Source organism: Neopsephotus bourkii, unplaced genomic scaffold, assembly GCF_033783945.1.
Source record: "Neopsephotus bourkii isolate Nb327-2 ecotype Australia unplaced genomic scaffold, CSIRO-AGI_Nbou_v1 NB_1845, whole genome shotgun sequence".
NCBI lineage: Eukaryota > Metazoa > Chordata > Aves > Psittaciformes > Psittacidae > Neopsephotus > Neopsephotus bourkii.
The window spans coordinates 3,729-24,295 of record NW_026902318.1 but is presented as its reverse complement, the minus strand read 5'-3'; the positions used below and the strand labels follow the sequence as shown (position 1 = coordinate 24,295).

General features: G+C 43.3%; 1 protein-coding gene and 1 long non-coding RNA gene across 2 annotated transcripts; one reads left to right on the top strand and one right to left on the bottom strand.

Annotated features, from left to right (window-relative positions):
- Positions 1–10,078: 10,078 nt before the first annotated feature.
- On the bottom strand, positions 10,079–17,519 carry LOC133207237 (CCAAT/enhancer-binding protein gamma-like). Its single transcript, XM_061343962.1, has 2 exons — positions 17,464–17,519; positions 10,079–12,801 (listed from the first exon to the last, which is right to left on the bottom strand). Exon 2 carries the CDS (start codon positions 12,689–12,691, stop codon positions 12,239–12,241), a length of 453 nt encoding a protein of 150 aa, XP_061199946.1. The 5' UTR covers positions 12,692–12,801; positions 17,464–17,519; the 3' UTR covers positions 10,079–12,238.
- A 1,811-nt stretch (positions 17,520–19,330) lies between these two features.
- Positions 19,331–19,993, top strand: LOC133207238 (uncharacterized). Its single transcript, XR_009723995.1, has 2 exons — positions 19,331–19,621; positions 19,768–19,993. It is a non-coding gene; the product is annotated as an uncharacterized LOC133207238 (long non-coding RNA).
- Positions 19,994–20,567: the final 574 nt, after the last annotated feature.

Below are 20,567 nucleotides of genomic sequence, written 5' to 3'. Positions count from 1 at the left end.
TCACGCTCCTTTTGATGCAGCCCAGGATATGTTTGGCTTTCTGGGCTGGAAGCGCACAAATGCGGGTTCATGTTCATTTTCTCATCAACCAACACCCCCAAGACATTCTCCGCAGGGCTGCTCTGAATCTCTTCTCTGCCCAGCCTGTAGCTGTGCCGACCCAGGTGCAGAAGCTCGCACTTGTCACGGTTAAACTTCTTGAGGTTGGCATCAGCCCACCTCACAAGCACGTCAAGGTCCCTCTGGATGGCATCACTTCCCTCCAGCGTATCACCTGAACCACACAGCTTGGTGTCATCGGCAAACTTGCTGAGGGCACACTCAATCCCACTGTCCGTGTCACCAACAAAGATGTTGAACAAGACTGGTTCCAACACCGATCCCGGAGGGACACTACTTGTTACTGGTCTCCAGACGGACACTGAGCCATTGACCACAACTCTTTGTGTGTGGCCATCCAGCCAGTTCTTTATCCACTCAGTGGTGCATCCATCAAATTGATGTCTCTCCAATTTAGAGACAAGGATGTTGTATGGGACAGTGTCGAACACTTTGCACAAGTCCAGGTAGATGACGCCAACTGCTCTACCCCTGTCCATCAGTTCCGTAGCCCCATCACAGAAGGCCACCAAATTGGTCAGGCAGGATTTCCCCTTAGTGAAGCCATGCTGGCTGTCACCAAGCACCTTGTTGTTTTTCATGTGCCTTAGCATGTCTTCCAGGAGAACCTGCTCCAAGATTTTGCCAGGCACGTAGGTAAGACTGACTGGTCTGTAATTCCCCGGGCCATCCATTTTCCCCTTCTTGAAAATGGGGGTTATATTACCCTTTTTCTAGTCATCGGGAACTTCACCGGACTGCCATGATTTTTCAAATATGATGGACAGTGACTTAGCAACTTCATTTGCCAGCTTTTTCAGGACCCGTGGATGGATTTCATCAGGTCCCATGGACTTGTGTACGTTCACGTTCTTAAGATGGTCTCAAAACAGATCCTCTCCTACAGTGTGCCCAAGGCTTTCATTCTCACAGTCCCTGCATCTGCCTTCCAAGACTTGGGTGGTGTGGTCATAGCATTTGCCAGTGAAGACCAAGGCAAAGAAGTCATTAAGAACCTCAGCTTTCTCCAAATCCAGAGTAGCCAGCTCTCCTGATAGCTTCCAGAGACGGCCCACCCTGTCCCTAGTCTGTCTTTCATGGCAGAAGGCCAAAGCAGTGCCAAGTCTTTTGACTGCCTCTCCAGCCAAAAGCAGTAAACGTCAGCATGATACTTACTGTCTCGCACTAATCAGTCATCATTCTGATTTAATGCTGCAGCATATACAATAAAATGCATCAAATCCTTATAACAAGAGAGGCAGGCAGGCTATTAGCTGGAATGATTCATTCATTAAAAATGAAGGTAGAAGGCTTCAGCACTTGATATCCAGGTAACTCAAATGCTGCTGCTTGCCATCAGCAGTTTACATTGCCAAATGCCACCTGAATAACCCTGCTACATTATCAGTGGGGCGTATACTTCTGTCATATCTCAGCTCAGACATATCTTGCAATTAAAACTGAATTTTGATGACTGGGACTCCTTAATTATCTGAATGCTGTCAGCAACTGTAACAGCCTAAGTCCTTTTTTGAACTTCATCACAGGTACTGTGAAAAACAGAAGAAAAAACAGCTGTTCTCGGTGGGCATGACATTTTTCTTACAGATCTTAGTAATCAGAATCAAATTTTTATTAAAATTCATCCTTGGCATCATCTATGCTCGCAACTTTGTGATCATTATGCTCTTCTGCTCCCGTTCCTGCTTCTTTATCTGACCTTTCTACCAATTTGTGCTCTGGAGACCTTGACCCTTTGTTAGCCAGATTTTTCTGCTCTGGGTAGTGGGCGTACTGATACTTCACACACAGCCCAATGCTTATTAGATTTGTCCATTTGTTCCTTAAAAATGTCGATTGCTGTGATGTTGACAAGCCTTAGAAATGACAAGAAGTGATAATCTTTGCTGTAGGGCTCAGGGTCATTCAGCAGCATATGCTGTGCAGAATTATACGGTATTTTTAACTGTCCATTGTTAGCCAGTTGTCGTGGTTTAACCCCAGCCAGACAACTGAACATCAAAGTCATCCCTGATGGATGGGTGTCTAGCCTAGCCTTGAATATCTCCAGTTTCACAACCTTTGTCTTGGTAACAGGTTCCACTGTCTAACTTTTCCTCCAGTTATATAATTTTCTTAATTTTCAGGCTGGAGGACAAGGGGAAATGGGTACAAACTGGAACACAAGAGGTTCCACTTAAACTTGAGAAGAAACTTCTTCTGAGTGAGGGTGACGGAACACTGGAACAGGCTGCCCAGGGAGGTTGTGGAATCTCCTTCTTTGGAGACATTCAAAGCCCACCTGGACACGTTCCTGTGTAACCTTATCTAGGTGTTCCTGCTCCGGCAGGGGGATTGGACTAGATGATCTTTTGAGGTCCCTTCCAGTCTCTAACATACTGTGATATTGTGAGTTTTCCTTCTGCAGCTTAAACCTATTAACAGCCTGACTCCTGAGCAACAGGACAACCTGCCAAGTTTGCTGATTGTGAAGACAAACAGGAAACCAGCTCTGAGGATCATCATCGTAGTGTGAGATGGCAGGCTCAACCTTAGCAGGCATTCCCATGGAGGCAACATTGACCTGGGCGGTATGAGCTTCTGCCTCCCCCACATCGCATGAGGCTCCAGCTTTTATACTGACAAAAATGCACACTTATTTTGACGCCAGGGGCCAGCCTACATCAGAAGAAGTGGCCAGCAATACTGTCCTGGGTTTAGCAGCAGCAGTCATTTTAAGAAAATTATATAACTGGAGGAAAAGTTAGACAGTGGTCTGTGGCTAAACACACAAAGATAGAAAAGTTTGTCTGCTTTGGCTCCTCCCCGGATGAAGTCAGGGAAGGGAAGTCAGGGCTAGTCGCTGGTGGCCTGAAGACATCTGGCTGATGGGCTATTAAAGTATTACACAGCATCATCCCAACAGAGAGTGAACTTTGACAGAACCAGACAAGTTCTACAGTAAGGGAATGATCAGCATCAGCAGGCAACGACCCAATACTGCACACAACCTCTCCTGTTCTGAAAGACTGTTACAAGAGGTGGAGCCTGACATCATGGACCAGATGGACTCAGCAGCTTTATAGGGACTAGTCCATGCACTAAGATAGAAGTGCACTGAGATGAGAGTGATGGTATATTGAAAATGTAGGATCTGAGCATGACGTGAATGGTATGGAATAAGGGGTGGATAATGTCCTGGGTTTAGCAGCAGCAGTCATTTTTTCTCCTTCTTGGTAGCTGGTGCAGTGCTGTGTTTTGACTTTCAGGCTGGGAACAAAGCTGATAAAAATGATGTTTTGTTTTGGCCAAGGACTTTGTGGGCCTCATGCTCTGCCAGGGAGGAGGGGAAGCCGGGAGGAAGCAGAGACAGGACACCTGACCCAAACTGACCAAAGAGGTATTCCATACCACAGCACGTCATGCCCAGGATGTAACTGGGGTGACCCGGAAGGGCTAAGTGGACTGCAGGGTTGGAGGAGGTATCGGTCGGGCTGGGGGGGCAAGTTATCGGTCGCCTGGTGATGAGGTGTTGTATTCTCTTCCCTTGTTATTTCCTTTATCATTACTATTATTGGTGGTAGCAGTAGTGATTTGTGTTATACCTTAGTTACTAAACTGTTCTTATCTCAACCCGTGGGAGTTGCATTCTTTCTGATTCTCCTCTCCGTCCCTCCAGGAGTAGGGGGAGGGCAAGAAAGGGGGGGGGAGTGGGTAACAAGCTGTCTGGCATTGGTTAAACCATGACAAATATCTAGAAAGGTCTCCAAGTATCAAGACTTTTCTTGGGAGGTCTAAAAGCGGAACTTTCCAAGTAGGGACCAAACCTGGACTCTCCAGGGAGGAGCCAAGGCAGACAAACTTTTCTATCTTTGTGTGTTTAGCCACAGACCACTGTCTAGCTTTTCCTCCAGTTATATAATTTTCTTAATTTTCAGGCACATATATTTATGTGTCTACTTTTTAGAATATGACAGAAGCAATCTGTTTTTACTGTAATATTGGGGGGTGGGGGGGAATCCTGCAAACACTAAAGCACACTGTGTGATGGTTTTCCTGTAACAGGATACAATGCCAACCAAGCACGGGAGTACCCTACTTGCATGGAATTATGTGCAAGCTTTAATATTTAAAATATTCAGACTCTATAAGAAAAAGTTGGTCTACATTTTATTTTTTTTCAGTTTTCTTTGATGAGGATTAATTAATGAATGGTCATAAAGCGCTCTAAAATCCTAGAAAAACACTAAGAGCACATACTTAACTATTGTGAGCAAAGGATAATGGTTAATGCTTACCTGGAATTTTGCTCTACCTATAGATGCATGAGTCGTAACAAAAAATTCTAACAGTTTCAAATGAGAAACAGAAAAGCGTTAGAGGGTTTAAAACAAATACTCGATAAATAACAAGGAAAAGTATCTTCATAGTAATGAACTGAATAAAACTCTTTGCCCAGACTAATCCTCAGAATTCTTCTGCAAATGCAGTTTATTCTCCACAGGGCTTTTCAAAAACAATAATCATCTCCTTCATCTCAACATCAGCCAGCCATAAAAATGGCAAATACAAATAACTGTATCTACATCACTGAGCTTTGCAACTCTGCTTACAAATTTGATTCTTCCCACTTCTTCTGCAGACATAAAATGGTTTCCAAGCAGGTCTACTCAGTAAACTGAGTAACACAGAGTGGTACCTCTTCTCTCTGTAATTAAACAAAACCTGCTTTCCCCCCTCCCACTCCCCCCCCCCCCCCCGTTCCCTTTCATTGCTTGCACACCTGAACTTGTTCAAAACTTGCTACCCTATAAACTGATTTTCAAAGTTGCCCACTGCAAATATACCCACCTGTGTATTTCTCATTTGAAGAGCTATAGCCACATCCTGCACACATACAGCTTGAGATAGGAGTATATACATGTTTATACTATGATTGTTCAGGCAAAATTAAGGTGAGATAAACCAACGTGTCTGAAAACATTGTTATAAAAATTTAGCATAGACAGGGTTTTGGTCCAAATTTAATTTATTTACAATTTATTGAGAAGCAATAAGCAAGCAGCGCTGGGTGCGCAGGGGAGCCTTCACTCCACCAGCAACGGACGTCGAGAGTTCTGGGGTACAGTGTCTTATACTCCTCGGTCTTGGGTTTCAGCCAATCCTGTCGTCTCCTTCACCCAAATACCGACGTGATTCTTTTTCATTGTTCTCCTCCTGTTGCTGGGATCTTATCTTTGGGTGATGAAACTTCTTAAAAAGTCATTGAATTCCTTGGCAATACATTAACAGGGAATGTCTGTCACAAGCTTAACCACTATCTTAGCCCCCTCAATTCCATTTCTTATATAGTTACACAAGTTTCACCTCATCCCCTAACAGAATGTATCCCTTGATTACTTAACCCCCTTAAGGTATTCAAGCAGTTAAACAAAACACCCTCTGTAGTTAGCAAAGCATCTGAGACATTCAAGTAGTTAAACAAAGTACCCCTTAAAGTAACAAAGACTTTGATTAGGAAGGATTATTCCTTTGTTCCTTCTTTTCTTTCATCATTGTATTTACAGGAACTCCCATCTTAATCTGATCATTCCTGTCATTATACATTCTACACATGATTTTCGATTCCTCCCAAAGTGCAATGATGACAAGGACTCCTAAGTTTCTGACACGAATCATTCCTATATACCTCACAACATTAAGGGCCAAAAATACATAATTCTTATTACAAAATATTTTACTTTTTACAGACAACAAACGTATACCAGTGAATCAGTACATAGTCATCCTATGACATTTTAGCTCTGTGATCTGGATGCTCCCTAATCTGACAGGGTTTAGCTTTTTTAATATTTGGGAAAATAAACCCACAAAAATCAAAATAAACAAACAAAAAAAAAACAAACAACCAAACCCCAGCCGATTCATAATTTTTTTTTTAATTTACTTTAATTTCTGCTGTTAAGAGAACAGCTACAACTCTTACTTTGTACCTTTGGTATTACTTCCACCATACCTCTCATCTTCCTAGAGAGACAAACCACACAGCAGATAAATTGAGATGAAAATACACAGCCAGGTGTTACTTACTAGCCCACACCCAATTAACAGGTGCCAATCAGTACACGGGTTGAGATAAGAACAGTTTAGTAACTAAGGTATAACACAAATCACTACTGCTCCCACTAATAATAGTAATGATAAAGGAAATAACAAGGGGAGAGAATACAACACCTCATCACCAACCGACCGATAACTCACCCCCCCAGCTCGACCAAGCACCAACCGATACCTCCTCCAACCCTGCAGTCCGCTTAGCCCCCCCCCCCCGGGTAACTCCGAGTTACCTTCTGGACATGACATGCTGTGGTATGGAATACTTCTTTGGTCAGTTTGGGTCAGGTGTCCTGTCTCTGCTTCCTCCTGGCTTCCCCCCATCCCTGTCAGAGCATGAGGCTCACAAAGTCCTTGGCCAAACCAAAACATCATTTTTATCAGCTCTGTTCCCAGCCTGAAATTCAAAACAGAGCACTGCACCAGCTACCAAGAAAGAGAAAAATGACTGCTACTGCTTAACCCAGAACACCAGTGCAGAATGAAATAATGTCAGTTTGGTTTGGATACACCACAGTTATAGTAATAATGATCATAACATGATTTTCCATTCATGCAAGGTTTAAATTAGCCAAAGAAGCCTTTCTTTACTGTAGGTGTTCATCAGCCTGCAGAAGAATAAATACATTTCTTTCACCATAAAGTAGCACTAGTTGCTGAAACTAGATAAAATAAAAAAAATCTTGCTCACTTTATGAACACATCAAGGTGCTGTTCAGTCTTCAGGCTGTGTTACACAGAGTGCAAAGCCACTTCAGAACGTCCCTCTGCCATGCCAGGGGGGACAGGAATCGCAGCAGGATGTCAGGGGCTTTCTGGGTCATACAGCTTGCTAGATGAGGGGTTTCCCCCTGTAAAAGGTTCAGTTGACTTGATCACCTCAGCACCTTGGTTCTATTGCTCACATCCTGTCACTTTATTAACAAATGAGCCTATTTACTTTTTTTTTTTTTAAAGGTTGCTGGGCACTGGTTTGTAAGAAGTAAGTGCACGAGGTCTTGATTATGGAAGAGGAAGGGGCGAGGAGGGGAGGGTGTGGGATCTGCAGCTTGCATGTGCAACTGTGCTAATGCTTCCTTCAGTGAACTGCAAGCATTGTGCCTCAGAAGGGATTCAGAGCAGCCCTGCGGAGGACTTGGGGGTGTTGGCTGACGAGAAACTGAACATGAGCCAGCTTCAGTGTGCTCTCGCAGCCCAGAAACCAACTGTACCCTGGGCTGAATCAAAAGGAGTGTGACCAGCAGGTCGAAGGAGGTAATCCTGCCCCTCTGCTCTCGTGAGACCCCACTTGGAGTACTATGTGCAGTTCTGGTGTCCTCAACATAATAAGGACATGGAGCTGTTGGAGCAAGTCCAGAGGAGGGCCACGAGGATGATCAGTGGGCTGGAGCACCTCCCATATGAAGACAGGCTGAGGAAGTTGGGGCTGTTCAGCCTGGAGAAGAGAAGGCAAGGCTGCATGGAGACCTCATAGTAGCCTTCCAGCATCTAAAGGGGGCCTACAAGGATGCCGGAGAGGGACTCTTCATCAGGGACTGTAGCAATAGGACAAGGGGTAATGGGTTTAAACTTAAACAGGGGAAGTTCAGGTTAGATACAAGGAAGAAGCTCTTTACTGCGAGGGTGGTGAGGCACTGGAACAGGTTGCCCAGAGAAGTGGTAAATGCTCCATCCCTGGCAGTGTTCAAGGACAGGTTGTGGACAGAGCCTTGGGTGACATGGTCTAGTGTGAGGCATCCCTGCCTATGGCAGGGATCTTAAGGTCCTTTCCAACCCTAACCATTCTAGGATTTTATGATTCTATGTAGTACTTGTGCAGATGACATCAGGCTTTGCTTTGGTAGCTTTGCAGATACAAGAATATAGAAACTACACTAGTGCTGCTCCAGACTTGTCTATGCTTTTCCCTGCCTGTGATTAATCTTGGCAAATATTGGGCTCTGCTGCTGCAGAACAGGTCAAGCAATCTGGTGTGCTGCAAGAGGCAGAACTGATTTTGCTTTGACATGTACCAGCAAACAAACCCTACCACGAGTAAGTTCTGGGTGAGATCACTCGCTCACGTAACAGCTGCTCTGTTGTTTTGCTTGCTGAAAACATGGATGCGTTTCGGTCCGGGATGGTGCACTGTCTCCCGTTTTCCTTCATTATCAGGCCCATGAACTTGGTGCATATGAATTTCATCCTTCCTTCCAGAATTCTGATCTGTAATTATGATAATTTTTATCCACTTCAGAAAGAAGTGAATTAGAACTTTTTTCTAAATGTGCATGTGAGTGTGTGTGTGTGGGGGGGGGGTGATGCAGGGAATTAAGCCTTTTAAAAATGGCAAAGTGATATTTAATCCTGGGTTCAACCACAACATACACTTTAGAAAGGGCTGAGTGCTTCTGAACTGTTCTCTTTAAATTGTGTCAGCTCCCTGGGGTTGGATGCACTCGGGATTTATCTGCAGGGTATAGTTAAAGTGGTAGAGCTTCCGAGTGCTTGTAGAGGCTAGAGTAGCAAGAAAATGGGAATGAGGTTTCCTGGTGAAACATAGGGTGCTGTAATGCTCCTTCTTATAGTGATAGGCACTGTATTCTGTCACAACTATAGCTGTTTTTAAGAAAAATGTGTCAAAAAGGAAAACCTGAACTTTTATAGGCCTACACTGACATTTTCTTGTGTAGGTGTGTATATATTCCAGCCTTTTTTTTAGGAAGGAGAATCGTCTAAGTCACCTGGGTGTTCTGTGCTTTGCAGTGGAGGGGTAAGATTGAGGCATTTTGCTGTCACACAGCTGGGGCTGCTGACCTTGGGGCAGAGCGGAAAAGCCTTGCCTCTGCCTTTGCTCCTCAGAGGTCTGAGACAACTATTTTCATAGAACGGTTTGGGTTGGAAGGGACCTTAAAGCTCATCTAGTTCCAATCCCCTGCCACAGGCTGGGACACCTTCCACTAGACCAGGTTGCTCAAGGCCCTGTCCAACCTGGCCTTGAACACTGCCAGGGATGGGGCAGCCACAGCTTCTCTGGGCAACCTGTTCGAGTGTTTTACCACCCTCATAGTGAAGAATTTCTTCCTAATATCTAATCTAAATCTCACCTTTTTGGCAGGAGGGATCTTCAAATAATAGACTAGCATCTTCCTTGCAAGCAAACTCTCACTGAGAGTATATTTAATATAATAATTTGTTATAAACTTGGGTTCATGACTTCACATATTAAAGTGATATGATGCACACAGCCTACAACGCTTCTCTAGGCTATCAAAGCAAGTGCAGAGACTGCCAAGCCAGAAATGCCATTGTGCAGACAAATGACTTCATAACTCAGTGGTTTTGTTTTAGACAAGAAGTGGAATCAGAGTTGTCAGGAATAACAAGTGAAGGCACCCTCCAGAGCATCAGAAAGATTATTGCTCCCACTCAAAGATATTTAAGAAATCATTTGGAGCCCCTGTTATGATTATTAGGGGAACATTCAACACCAGCCAGTCGACAAGGCCACATAGTCCCAATTCACAGAGCAGACAACTGACAAGCTCCTGCCCTTTGCATCAGAGTAGGCGGACAGTTAACAAATACGGTGCTTTCAAGTCACCTTTTTCTCATAGTTTTTGGTGTTCTGTTCCTCTGCCCTTTAATTGCAATACATTTTCAGTCTTAAATGTCTTCTGGTTTTGTTTTTTTGGTGTGTTGGTGTTTTTAAGTCAGGAATTCAGCCAAAAGTGTAACAAGGTTTTGATTCTTTCCATTGTGTAAAAGCCTGCATGGAAGACAGGAATGGAGACTGTTGCACTGATTTCTCAATGATAGCAGCTTGAGGCAGGCACATCTGCATTTGAGGAAAAAAGAAAAGGGACAGGAAAAATGAGGGCAGCACTAGAAGCAAAAGGTTTTTATTAGCTTCTGATATTTCAACCCTGCCTACTTAAGCTGCAAACAAAAAAAAAACCCATATCTTTGTAAAAAGACTGCCAAACCAATCCATAAAAGTTTTACACATGTATTAAAAGTTTAAATTCAAAAAGAACTTTTCAAGGTTCCATTTTCTAACAGCATCTTCATAGAGATAATATCCAACTTTTCTTCCTAAGTACAGGTACAAGGCAAACAAGCATCCTACAAAATAGTCTCTGGAAAAAGGTAGTGTAGGAAGGAAATTAAGACAGTGTAATAATCCACTAGCCAGACACATGTTAAATGTAACATGACCATACCATCAATGAAATACTTTAAAACGGAAATAAATTAAGGTTACATCAAAGTTCCTGCTTTACTTGTATTGTTTAAATCCTCAGTATAGAACATACCACTTCATTATGGATCATGGCAAAGACTTAGCAGTAGCATTATAAATTATAATAGAAATACTATAAGTTATAATAGAAAAACTTTTATCAAAATAAAACAAGACCAAAGATACTCCTTCACACAACTGTATGATGGCTATAGCAATTCCACTGAATCAGTTCTTCAAACTAGGGCCATTTATTTTTAAAACCACTGTAAATATAAGATCTTGGTTGTAAGTCTGAGCAGCTGCAAAACTGGAGATGAATGTCAACAAGCAGTGATCCATACATTCTGGCTGAATAGATGAAACCAAGCCACATATTTCATTCTCCCCAATACCTGTACCCCAGCAAGAATGCAATTTTGCAGAGCACAGGTTTTCGGTAGCATTTTAACATTTTATGAAAACCAAAATCTTGTTCTCATAAGGCCCCAGTCAGTGTGTGAGAAATGTGAACAGAGGCTTAAAATTAGGCTTTGTTACTCTGCTGCTTTACCTCTTACACATGATGCTTCAGACCCGCTTGCCATTTGGAAGCCAACTGCCTGTATATATCATCACAGAATCCTAAAACGGTTAGGGTTGGAAAGGACCTTAAGATCATCTAGTTCCAACCCCCCTGCCATAGGCAGGGATGCCTCACACTAGACCATGTCACCCAAGGCTCTGTCCACAACCTGTCCTTGAACACTGCCAGGGATGGAGCATTTACCACTTCTCTGGGCAACCTGTTCCGGTGCCTCACCACCCTCGCAGTAAAGAGCTTCTTCCTTGTATCTAACCTGAACTTCCCCTGTTTAAGTTTAAACCCATTACCCCTTGTCCTATCACTACAGTCCCTGATGAAGAGTCCCTCTCCGGCATCCTTGTAGGCCCCCTTTAGATGCTGGAAGGCTACTATGAGGTCTCCATGCAGCCTTGCCTTCTCTTCTCCAGGCTGAACAGCCCCAACTTCCTCAGCCTGTCTTCATATGGGAGGTGCTCCAGCCCACTGATCATCCTCGTGGCCCTCCTCTGGACTTGCTCCAACAGCTCCATGTCCTTCTTATGTTGAGGACACCAGAACTGCACATAGTACTCCAAGTGGGGTCTCACAAGAGCAGAGTAGAGGGGCAGGATCACCTAAATATATAGCTAATTTTCTAGAAAACATCAGTAAGCGTCCCAGCTCACTATTACTACACACCTTTCCCATTACCTGTAAGAGGACAGGAAAGACCTTATGTGGTGCTTTATAGGACTTGCTTTACAGATTTAAAGTTGTCCACCACACAGGAAACCAAACACCCTCCACAGCCTTTGCAGTTTGGTAATATGTAATGGGGAAAACAAAGGTCCTAAATACTCTAAGTTATTTAAAAGACATTTTATCCAATTATGAGTTTCTGATGCTACAGTGAACCATCTTGCTGGATTCCTCCCATTATGCAAACTATAAGAAGGTAAGTAAGTGAACATTTCTGTGAAATGAAAATGCAAATGCTACTTCCCTAATACTAAGCTCCTTGTTGACTATGACTTTAGATCTGCATTTATCAGATACATCTTTTAGAGGATAAAAATATTTAAAATGAATACCCTAAGCAGTTTCTCGTTTAATTTTATCAAATCTTCAGTGTCAAACTTAAAAAGAAGAAAATCGCCACAAAATGATGGCTAAAAGAATAGAGTTTTTGCTTGGCTACTGCATGGGCATTGCAGATAAGCTGCACCTGGAGAGTTCATTTCATAATGTTGCAACAGTGTCTACTGTCCATTGTTTTCTGGATGTGTTGTGGCGGTTTCAGTGCCAACAGGTTGCACATTGTCTGCAAGGTTGTGCGCATGCTCGAGGAACAAGTCTTTCAGTACGCTCAGCTCCTTGGTCAGGAGTTTGATTTTTGCCTCTAAACGTTCATTTTCATCTTTGAGCTGGTTGACTTTTTGCAGCATGTCTTGTGCTTTCTGCTTGCTTTTTAACCGGCTCTTTTTCACTGCAATGTTGTTTCGCTCTCTTCGCTGACGATACTCATTACTGTTTCTATCCACAAAGGAATTTTTCTTTCCCTGTTTGCTTGGAGGCACAGCTTTGCCTCCACCACCAAGACTAACAGGCACCAGCTGGGGAACCTGCTGCAAACCACTGGTGTGTGCTTGTGTGTGAATCGCACTTACTCCGTTTGCATCTGCAGTGGTGTTCTGTTGGGATGTCTTGCTCATTTGCACAGGCTTTTCTTGGACACAACAGAATTTATTAAGACACTGAAAAAGGTTATGTTTCTAGAAGGTGTTTCCAAAAGGTCTTTGCACAGATTAAGGGCAAGTTGAACCTAGTAGGAACAAAAAAATAATTAAAGGTGCTAGCTTCAGCTAGAAACTTATACATCACTGGCTTTTAGCATAAGGTACTGACGGTACATCTGGCAATAACACATCACAGCTGTGCTGGAAGTGGACAAGCTGCCAACTACATTTCAAAAGCCTCCTGAATGTATTTGGATTGGAAAGGACTGTTACTGGGTCATCTAGTCAAGCTGTTTGCATTGTTCACTGGCTTTATTCTTATTCCAAAGTCATCCCTGATGGATGGGTGTCTAGCCTAGCCTTGAATATCTCCAGTTTCACAACCTCTGTCTTGGCAACAGGTTCCACTGTCTAACTTTTCCTCCAGTTATATAATTTTCTTAATTTTCAGGCTGGAGTTTTCCTTCTGCAGCTTAAACCTATTAACAGCCTGACTCCTGAGCAACAGGACAACCTGCCAAGTTTGCTGATTGTGAAGACAAACAGGAAACCAGCTCTGAGGATCATCATTGTAGTGCGAGGTGGCAGGCTCAACCTTAGCAGGCATTCCCACGGAGGCAACATTGACCTGGGCAGTATGAGCTTCTGCCTCCCCCACATCGCATGAGGCTCCAGCTTTTATACTGACAAAAATGCACACTTATTTTGACGCCAGGGGCCAGCCTACATCAGAAGTGGCCAGCAATATCTAGAAAGGTCTCCAAGGGTCAAGACTTTTCTTGGGAGTTCTAAAAGCGGAACTTTCCAAGTAGGGACCAAAGCTGGACTCTCCGGGGAGGAGCTAAAGCAGACAAACTTTTCTACCTTTGTGTGTTTAGCCACAGACCATTATCTATTGTCCCTGACACACCATGGGATTTACTTTCTTTCGATTCTCCTTCCCATCCCTCCAGGAGCAGGGGGAAGAAGAAGAGGGACAGTGAGTAGAGTGGCTGTGTGGTTCCGAGTTACCAGCTGGACTTAAACCACAACACCAGTATGAGTAACTAGATAGCTGTACAACTCTAATATTTTGATAACTAAAAATACAGGAAGTAGTACTAGAAGATGCAGAACTAGAAAGGAACTGGAAATACTTAGTTGTGAGACTTATCAGCTGCACAGCAAGTAAGAACAAAGGCACTGGATTTTTCCTGTAAATGAACTCCAGGCAGTGCTACAATAAAATGGATGTTTGCTATTAGAACAGAATGACTTCTTTCTTTACTATTTTCTAGAACAAAAACACTAGAAACTTGGAAAAGGCTATAGTGAGTCAGTGGTAGAATTAGAAGTACAATCCTGAAATAGTAGTCACCACTAAGCAATGTTTCCTCTCCTTTCTCTTCACCTATTCAAAAAGGCTACCTCTGACAAATCACCTATTAATAGACAAATTTCTATCATTTAAATTATTAAATTGGACTGAAGAAAATCTCAGAAATTTTCTGTTTAACAAGCATAAGCTTTTTCAAACAACTGGACAGAGGTATTCATAATGCTGCTGCTTTATGAATTTTTTTTTTTTTAATATAGCCAGATTCCTGATAAACAAAAGTCAGCAATCCTTCTTTCTGAAGCTCTTAGAACCTCAGCTCTGCAAAATTTAAATTTCTAACAACAGAATTCTGGTCTTAGTGCAGATCAGTCCTGAATGTGAAAAGTAATTCTTGCAATACCAAAATGAAGGGGTTATTAACAGAAGTGAGGTTTGCAATAAGAAGATTAGGGAAAACCTCTATTACAGGCTATGTACTTCTGGTATATTCCCGAATGAATGTCATCTGCTTGGTGATCATAAAGAATGCAACTGTATTCAATGAGGTTTTCCTACTCAGTTTTGAACACATACAGGTTGAAAGAACAGGGGTAGCAAATACTAATAAAAGCTTTTATTTTGTTGTAATTCAGTTCATTTGCCCTCAAATACATTAACACATTGTATATCACCGTCTGGAATGGTGCATTTTTACCTAAAGGGCCTATTTATGTCCACTTGTAAAATATATATACAAATACATTTATTTTCTTCTCTGCTAAATTACTGGAAAAGACAGACTTCTCATCTAGAAGAATTCAAACTCATGGATAGAGACCAGAGGAAAAAACTACGCAGTAGTATCATATATGGAAAGTAAACTTCTAAGAAAAATGTGCAAACAAAAAATAATCCAGTGAAGGGTTATCCATAAGGGAAATAGAGGCAAATAACTGAATGCTTTGAAAAAAAAAAAAAAAACAGATTTTTTTTTCAAGTGTAGGTTGTAGTCCAGGGTGTTTGTATGGTTTTATTTTAGGACGAAAATAATTGCCCATGAAGACAGAGCTAACACACAAAGAATCAGACACAACAGAAGGGATTCAAACAGACACAAAACAGTTCTCACACTAAGTGGAAGGCCGCAGAGAACTTTTAAATGTCATTGTAAGTGTTAAGGAAACATATTGAGTGGGTAATCAACAGGGGCATTTACCCTAACAGGCTCCTCTACACCTTCTTCCTCAAATTCCTACAGTTTCTATTTCCTCAATAGCATTTCTGCCTTTAAAGATAATTTGCTGTAATTACTTGAAGATGCTGAATCCCTGTGTATTTTTTTTTAAGGGATAAGGTCTTTAAAGAATCATGACACTGGATTATGCAAACGAAAATAAGATACGATATTATCGATAGTCATACAAGTAGACCTTTGCTCTAGGAATGTATCCAGAATGGAGCAAAACCAACTCCATCCCAACAGCAACCAGCTTGTTTCTGACACCTGACTCCAGAGTTCTTGCATAGCTCAGTAACTTGTAAATAAGCAGGTAAAGGGTGTGTTTCAATGCCAGCTCTCAAGCAGTTGCACATATATTTATGTGACTACTTTTAGCGAGGTAGATGGGTCTCGGGAGTTAATTTCTCACTTTGTCACACAAACACAGCTGCTCTGCTCCTCTCCCCTACTGCAAACAGGCTGGTTTCTTGTGAATGGGTGATAGCCCCAGCACAGCCTCAGAGAGCCACTGAGTTTCTCATCTTGTGATCATCACCTTAAGCTCAGCAACAGCCCCAGGCTGATTCCACCCAGCACATGGTAGTGTTTCCAGTTACCAATCAGAACTGCCTTGTCCTCTCCTTGGGCCACCAACTGGCTACCCACAACAGCATAATAGCTGGTAACTCAAAGGTGTCTGTCTTATCAGGTAAAGAGATGTTTCTTACTATCTGACAGTGCTCCTCAGAGACCACAAAGACTCCCAAGCAAATCAAGGCTTTTATCATCTTTGCTTTAAAAAAAAAAAAAAAAGTTTGCTTTGGCAAAAAACAAGATGTGTTTTAATTTGTTAATTAAATCAGTTTGCCTTTGTTTTTATTTGGCAGAAAAGGAAAAAAAAAAAACCCAAACACCACAAAGCGTTTCTCTGCTCCTTTTCTGAGATGTGACTGTGTTGACTGTGGTTTTTTTTTTAGTCAGAATGACTTTACTGCAGTTACTCAGCTGCTTTGTCTAATGTAAAATCAGTCCCAATCTGCACAGCAATAGGTGGCCTCCCTTGTCTCTGACTTCATCAGGAATACCCCAGTAGGATCTGACTCTAAATCCAGATGACTGTACAAAGAACAACAGCATAAAGCTTCAGCCATATGTTTGTGGAACACTGGGAGTACCCACTCCCAAGTGGTTTTCTGCCCACTCTCAGAGGCAAGTTAGTAAGAGTTGATGGTAATTCTCACATACTGAAGGCTACACAACTTGAAGACTAGGTCATTCAAATCTATAATCAGTTGCCATAGCTGACATTGCTTTCCCATATTTTTCTTGGAATCTGTTTTTTCTATATACCTTAAAAGAAAAAAATACACTCCAAAATCCTTAAAAAAAAAAAAAAGTGCTCGGAACATCTGAGCGATATATCTTAATTGCAGGCTGGCAGCATTGATGACAGAACCACAAACAATCCCAGATGCCAGGAGGCAAGGAGTTATCGATGTAACTGTCTTTTGAGTTGTAATGAAAGCAACTATTTCTAAATATGAACTAATGCCTTTTAGTCAAGATTTTCAAATTATGAATTTTTATATTCTGAAAAGGCATTATAACCACTATTATTGAGGGGAGTACCGAGTTGTCAGAGCTAAAACTGACACCAGGCGTTTTGGACTAGATCTATTTTGAAAGTTGCATCTGGAACTGTAAAAATTTGTTGGGAACCACAACGACTTGTCAAGACATTCAGAACGCCCTTAAGAGCTGTTACAGAATCCCAATCGTTACAGCACGGCATTCTGTCGCGGTCCAGGGCTGCTCCGGGGCCCCTCGCGGCCTTACGCGGTGACAGCACCAGCAGCGTTACACAGGCCGCTCGCTGACCTTTCCCCAGGCTGGGCACATTCAGTAATGGCTGTGACGAGCCGTAACGACGGCCCAGCCTCACTGTCAAAGACACGTAGAGACGTCTCGGCCCAGCCCCACTCCTCTCCCCCAAGGGCCCGTAGCGGCGGTGCCACCACCCTCCCGGCAGCACTACTCCTCCTCCCCCGCCCGCGCGGGGATACTTAGCGCTGCTAAACCGTGACTTCACCGGCAGAGAGAAGAGAAAGGAAAAGAGGCAAGGCAGCCTATCAATTGCATCACGTGCTCCCTTACGCGGCATCCACCGCAACACAGCGGAGGGAGAAAGGGGAACAACCCCCAGCCCGCCGCCCCTTGCGTGGTCGCACTTACCTATGTCGGCACGAGCGGACAACAGCAGGCACAGGGCTGAACCCGAACCGTTTACGTGTGACGTGGAATTGAGGGGCGATTGCGACACTTCCCGCTCCGCCCGTCGGGATTGGCGGCTAGCGCGGCCAATCAGGCCACCGGTACCCTGTAAAGGTGAGGGCTTCTGTTCCTCTTTTGCTACAGAATGATGGTGTTATGTACTGATTCTGCCCGCTCCGTTAGAGGCATGGAGGGCTAGGGGGTGCTGAGGCCACCCCATGGAGTTGTGCGTGTCCCTCCAGCGTGGCGCTGCTGGTGTTACCTTTCCTTCGCCGATGCGGGATTGGGCTGGAGGAGGCGTCAAGTGGCCTTCCGGCCCGCCTGGGACTTGACAGCGTGTGGGGAACTGGGCAGTCACCCCTATCCTCAGGCTGAGGAAGCTGGTGGCGCCTCCCAACGAACCCCATGGTTCTCATCTGCCTGAGGGGTATAAACAAACCCTGTGTTTTTCCGATTCCTTCCCCTCGTGGGCAGTGCTGGAGACTCATCCCACGGCCACCCATGAAGGAGAGGGTGGTCTGACCACTTCCAGGCCAGGGGCCAGCTGGGTGGTTGCATGGCAGCAGCTGGCACGGAATTGGCCAGTGATGCCTCATGGGCACCACAATAGATTGTGTTATATTTCTGTACTGATTGGCACCTGTTAATTGGGTCTGGGCTAGTAAGTAACACCTGGCTGTGTATTTTCATCTCAATTTATCTGCTGTGTGGTTTGTCTCTCTAGGAAGATGAGAGGTATGGTGGAAGTAATACCAAAGGTACCAAGTAAGAGTTGTAGCTGTTCTCTTAACAGCAGAAATTAAAGTAAATTAAAAAAAAAAATTATGAATCGGCTGGGGTTTGTTTGTTTGTTTTTTTGTTTGTTTATTTTGATTTTTGTGGGTTTATTTTCCCAAATATTAAAAAAGCTAAACCCTGTCAGATTAGGGAGCATCCAGATCACAGAGCTAAAATGTCATAGGATGACTATGTACTGATTCACTGGTATATGTTTGTTGTCTGTAAAAAGTAAAATATTTTGTAATAAGAATTATGTATTTTTGGCCCTTAATGTTGTGAGGTATATAGGAATGATTCGTGTCAGAAACTTAGGAGTCCTTGTCATCATTGCACTTTGGGAGGAATCGAAAATCATGTGTAGAATGTATAGGAATTGTGATAAACTATAGACTAGGGTATTGTTTATTAAGATTTATGTTAAGCCCAATGTAAAGGTTAGGCAACAAAAGATATGAAATCGCTTATGCAAACAGCCACCAGACACAGCTTACGCAAGATAAGATAACCGCAATCGCTTACACAACTAAACCAGATACCGATTGTGCAAACTGAAGATAACTGCAAGATGCTCCAGGAAATGGAAGAAAGTAAGATAACAACTCCATATAAGGACATATGAGTAAAAGGTCAACTATGTGAAGCATGCGCAGAGTACCTCCACTACTTCATGAACACGGAAGTAAAGATGTATAAAAAGGGGCTGTTTGAACTACTCTTCACGGCAGTTGGCGGAGCGCAGACTCCCCTGTCGTCCAGCACTGTTTTTGCTCATATTCTACTTGCTATAATTAATAAAATTTTAATTGGATTATGATCCGTTGTGGTCTCAATTTATGACAATTTCTGGTGCCGTGACTCGGATGAGGAATGGTGGGCTTTGGTCCTCCGGGGAGGCGCCCCGCGACAATCCGCGGCCCCGCGACTGACAGCTTACCTCAACCTTACCGACGAACCTAAATTCTAGAATAATGAGCAAAGGAAAAAACCGGTAAAATCCCATAAAAATTCTGTGCACGGGAGTCCGGACGAAGACGCAGGATGCGTAAGTATATTGCGAAGTTGTTTGCGGGTTTGCCGTTCGGGCGGGATTGGGTTTCCTGGAATATAATGAGTGAGAGGTTCGATATACTGAACCAAGCGAGTGTGGACCCTTAAGTACTGCGTTTCCCATCTCCCGCGAGGGACTGGGCCAGGAACAAGGGGAGTGAGCGAGTGGATGTTTGTAGATATTCCAGAAGATGGGGGCGAAGGGCAGCAAGCCTTCGACTCCCATGGGAAGGGTACCCACTGTACCTAAGAATACCCCTCTGGCATATATCTTAGACAATTGGAGAATATTGTACTAAGATATGGGGAGGGAAGAAGATTTCTAAGAATACCCCTCTGGCATATATCTTAGACAATTGGAGAATATTGTACTAAGATATGGGGAGGGAAGAAGATTTCTAAGAATACCCCTCTGGCATATATCTTAGACAATTGGAGAATATTGTACTAAGATATGGGGAGGGAAGAAGATTTCTAAAAATGTCTTTTGGCCAGTCTATGGGTCAGAAGAAGATTGGGTAAGACAGCAATTAAACCTCTGGGTTAATAATAAAAAACTCCTTAACCCGGAGGAGAGTCAATATGCGGAAGTGTGGCTAGAAAGACCGGGAGCTAGACTTTATCCGCTGAATGAAATAAAAAACTAAACAAAAGAAAAAGAAGGTAGAGTTAGACTAAACCCTTCTAACCCCCTCTCCTTCCATTCCTCCTCCTGTTCCTGCAACCCCTCCAGAGGTCTCCAGAGCGCCCACTCCCCCACCAGGGTCGGAACAAGGGTCTCCCCCTCCTCCTAGACGCCTAACTAGAAGTCAAAAAGGGGCAGCTCAGATGTACCCCCTAAGGGAAATACCCATGGGGGGACCTCAACCTGTGATTGGATATATTTCCGTACCCTTAAACTCGGCTGACCTATGAGATTTTAAAAGAACCAAGATGGGAAACTTAATAGAGGACCCACTTGGAGTAGCAGAAAGATTAGATCAATTTTTGGGACCAAACCTTTATAGTTGGGATAAGATGCAATCTATCCTTGGTCAATTATTTACTACCGAGGAAAGAGATATGATTAGACGAGCAGGAATGAGACTGTGGGATGCTCAACATGACCAGGGACCTCAAGCAGATATTAAATGGCCACTCCAAAGACCTAATTGGGATAATCAGGATCCGGTGCATAGAACTCATATGCAGGACCTGAGAACTATAGTAATTCAGGGAATTAGAGAAGCAGTACCCTG

Bases quoted from the DNA above. Each gene is read 5' to 3' on its own strand.
- LOC133207237 (XM_061343962.1), bottom strand. From the start codon at position 12,691: ATGAGCAAGACATCCCAACAGAACACCACTGCAGATGCAAACGGAGTA.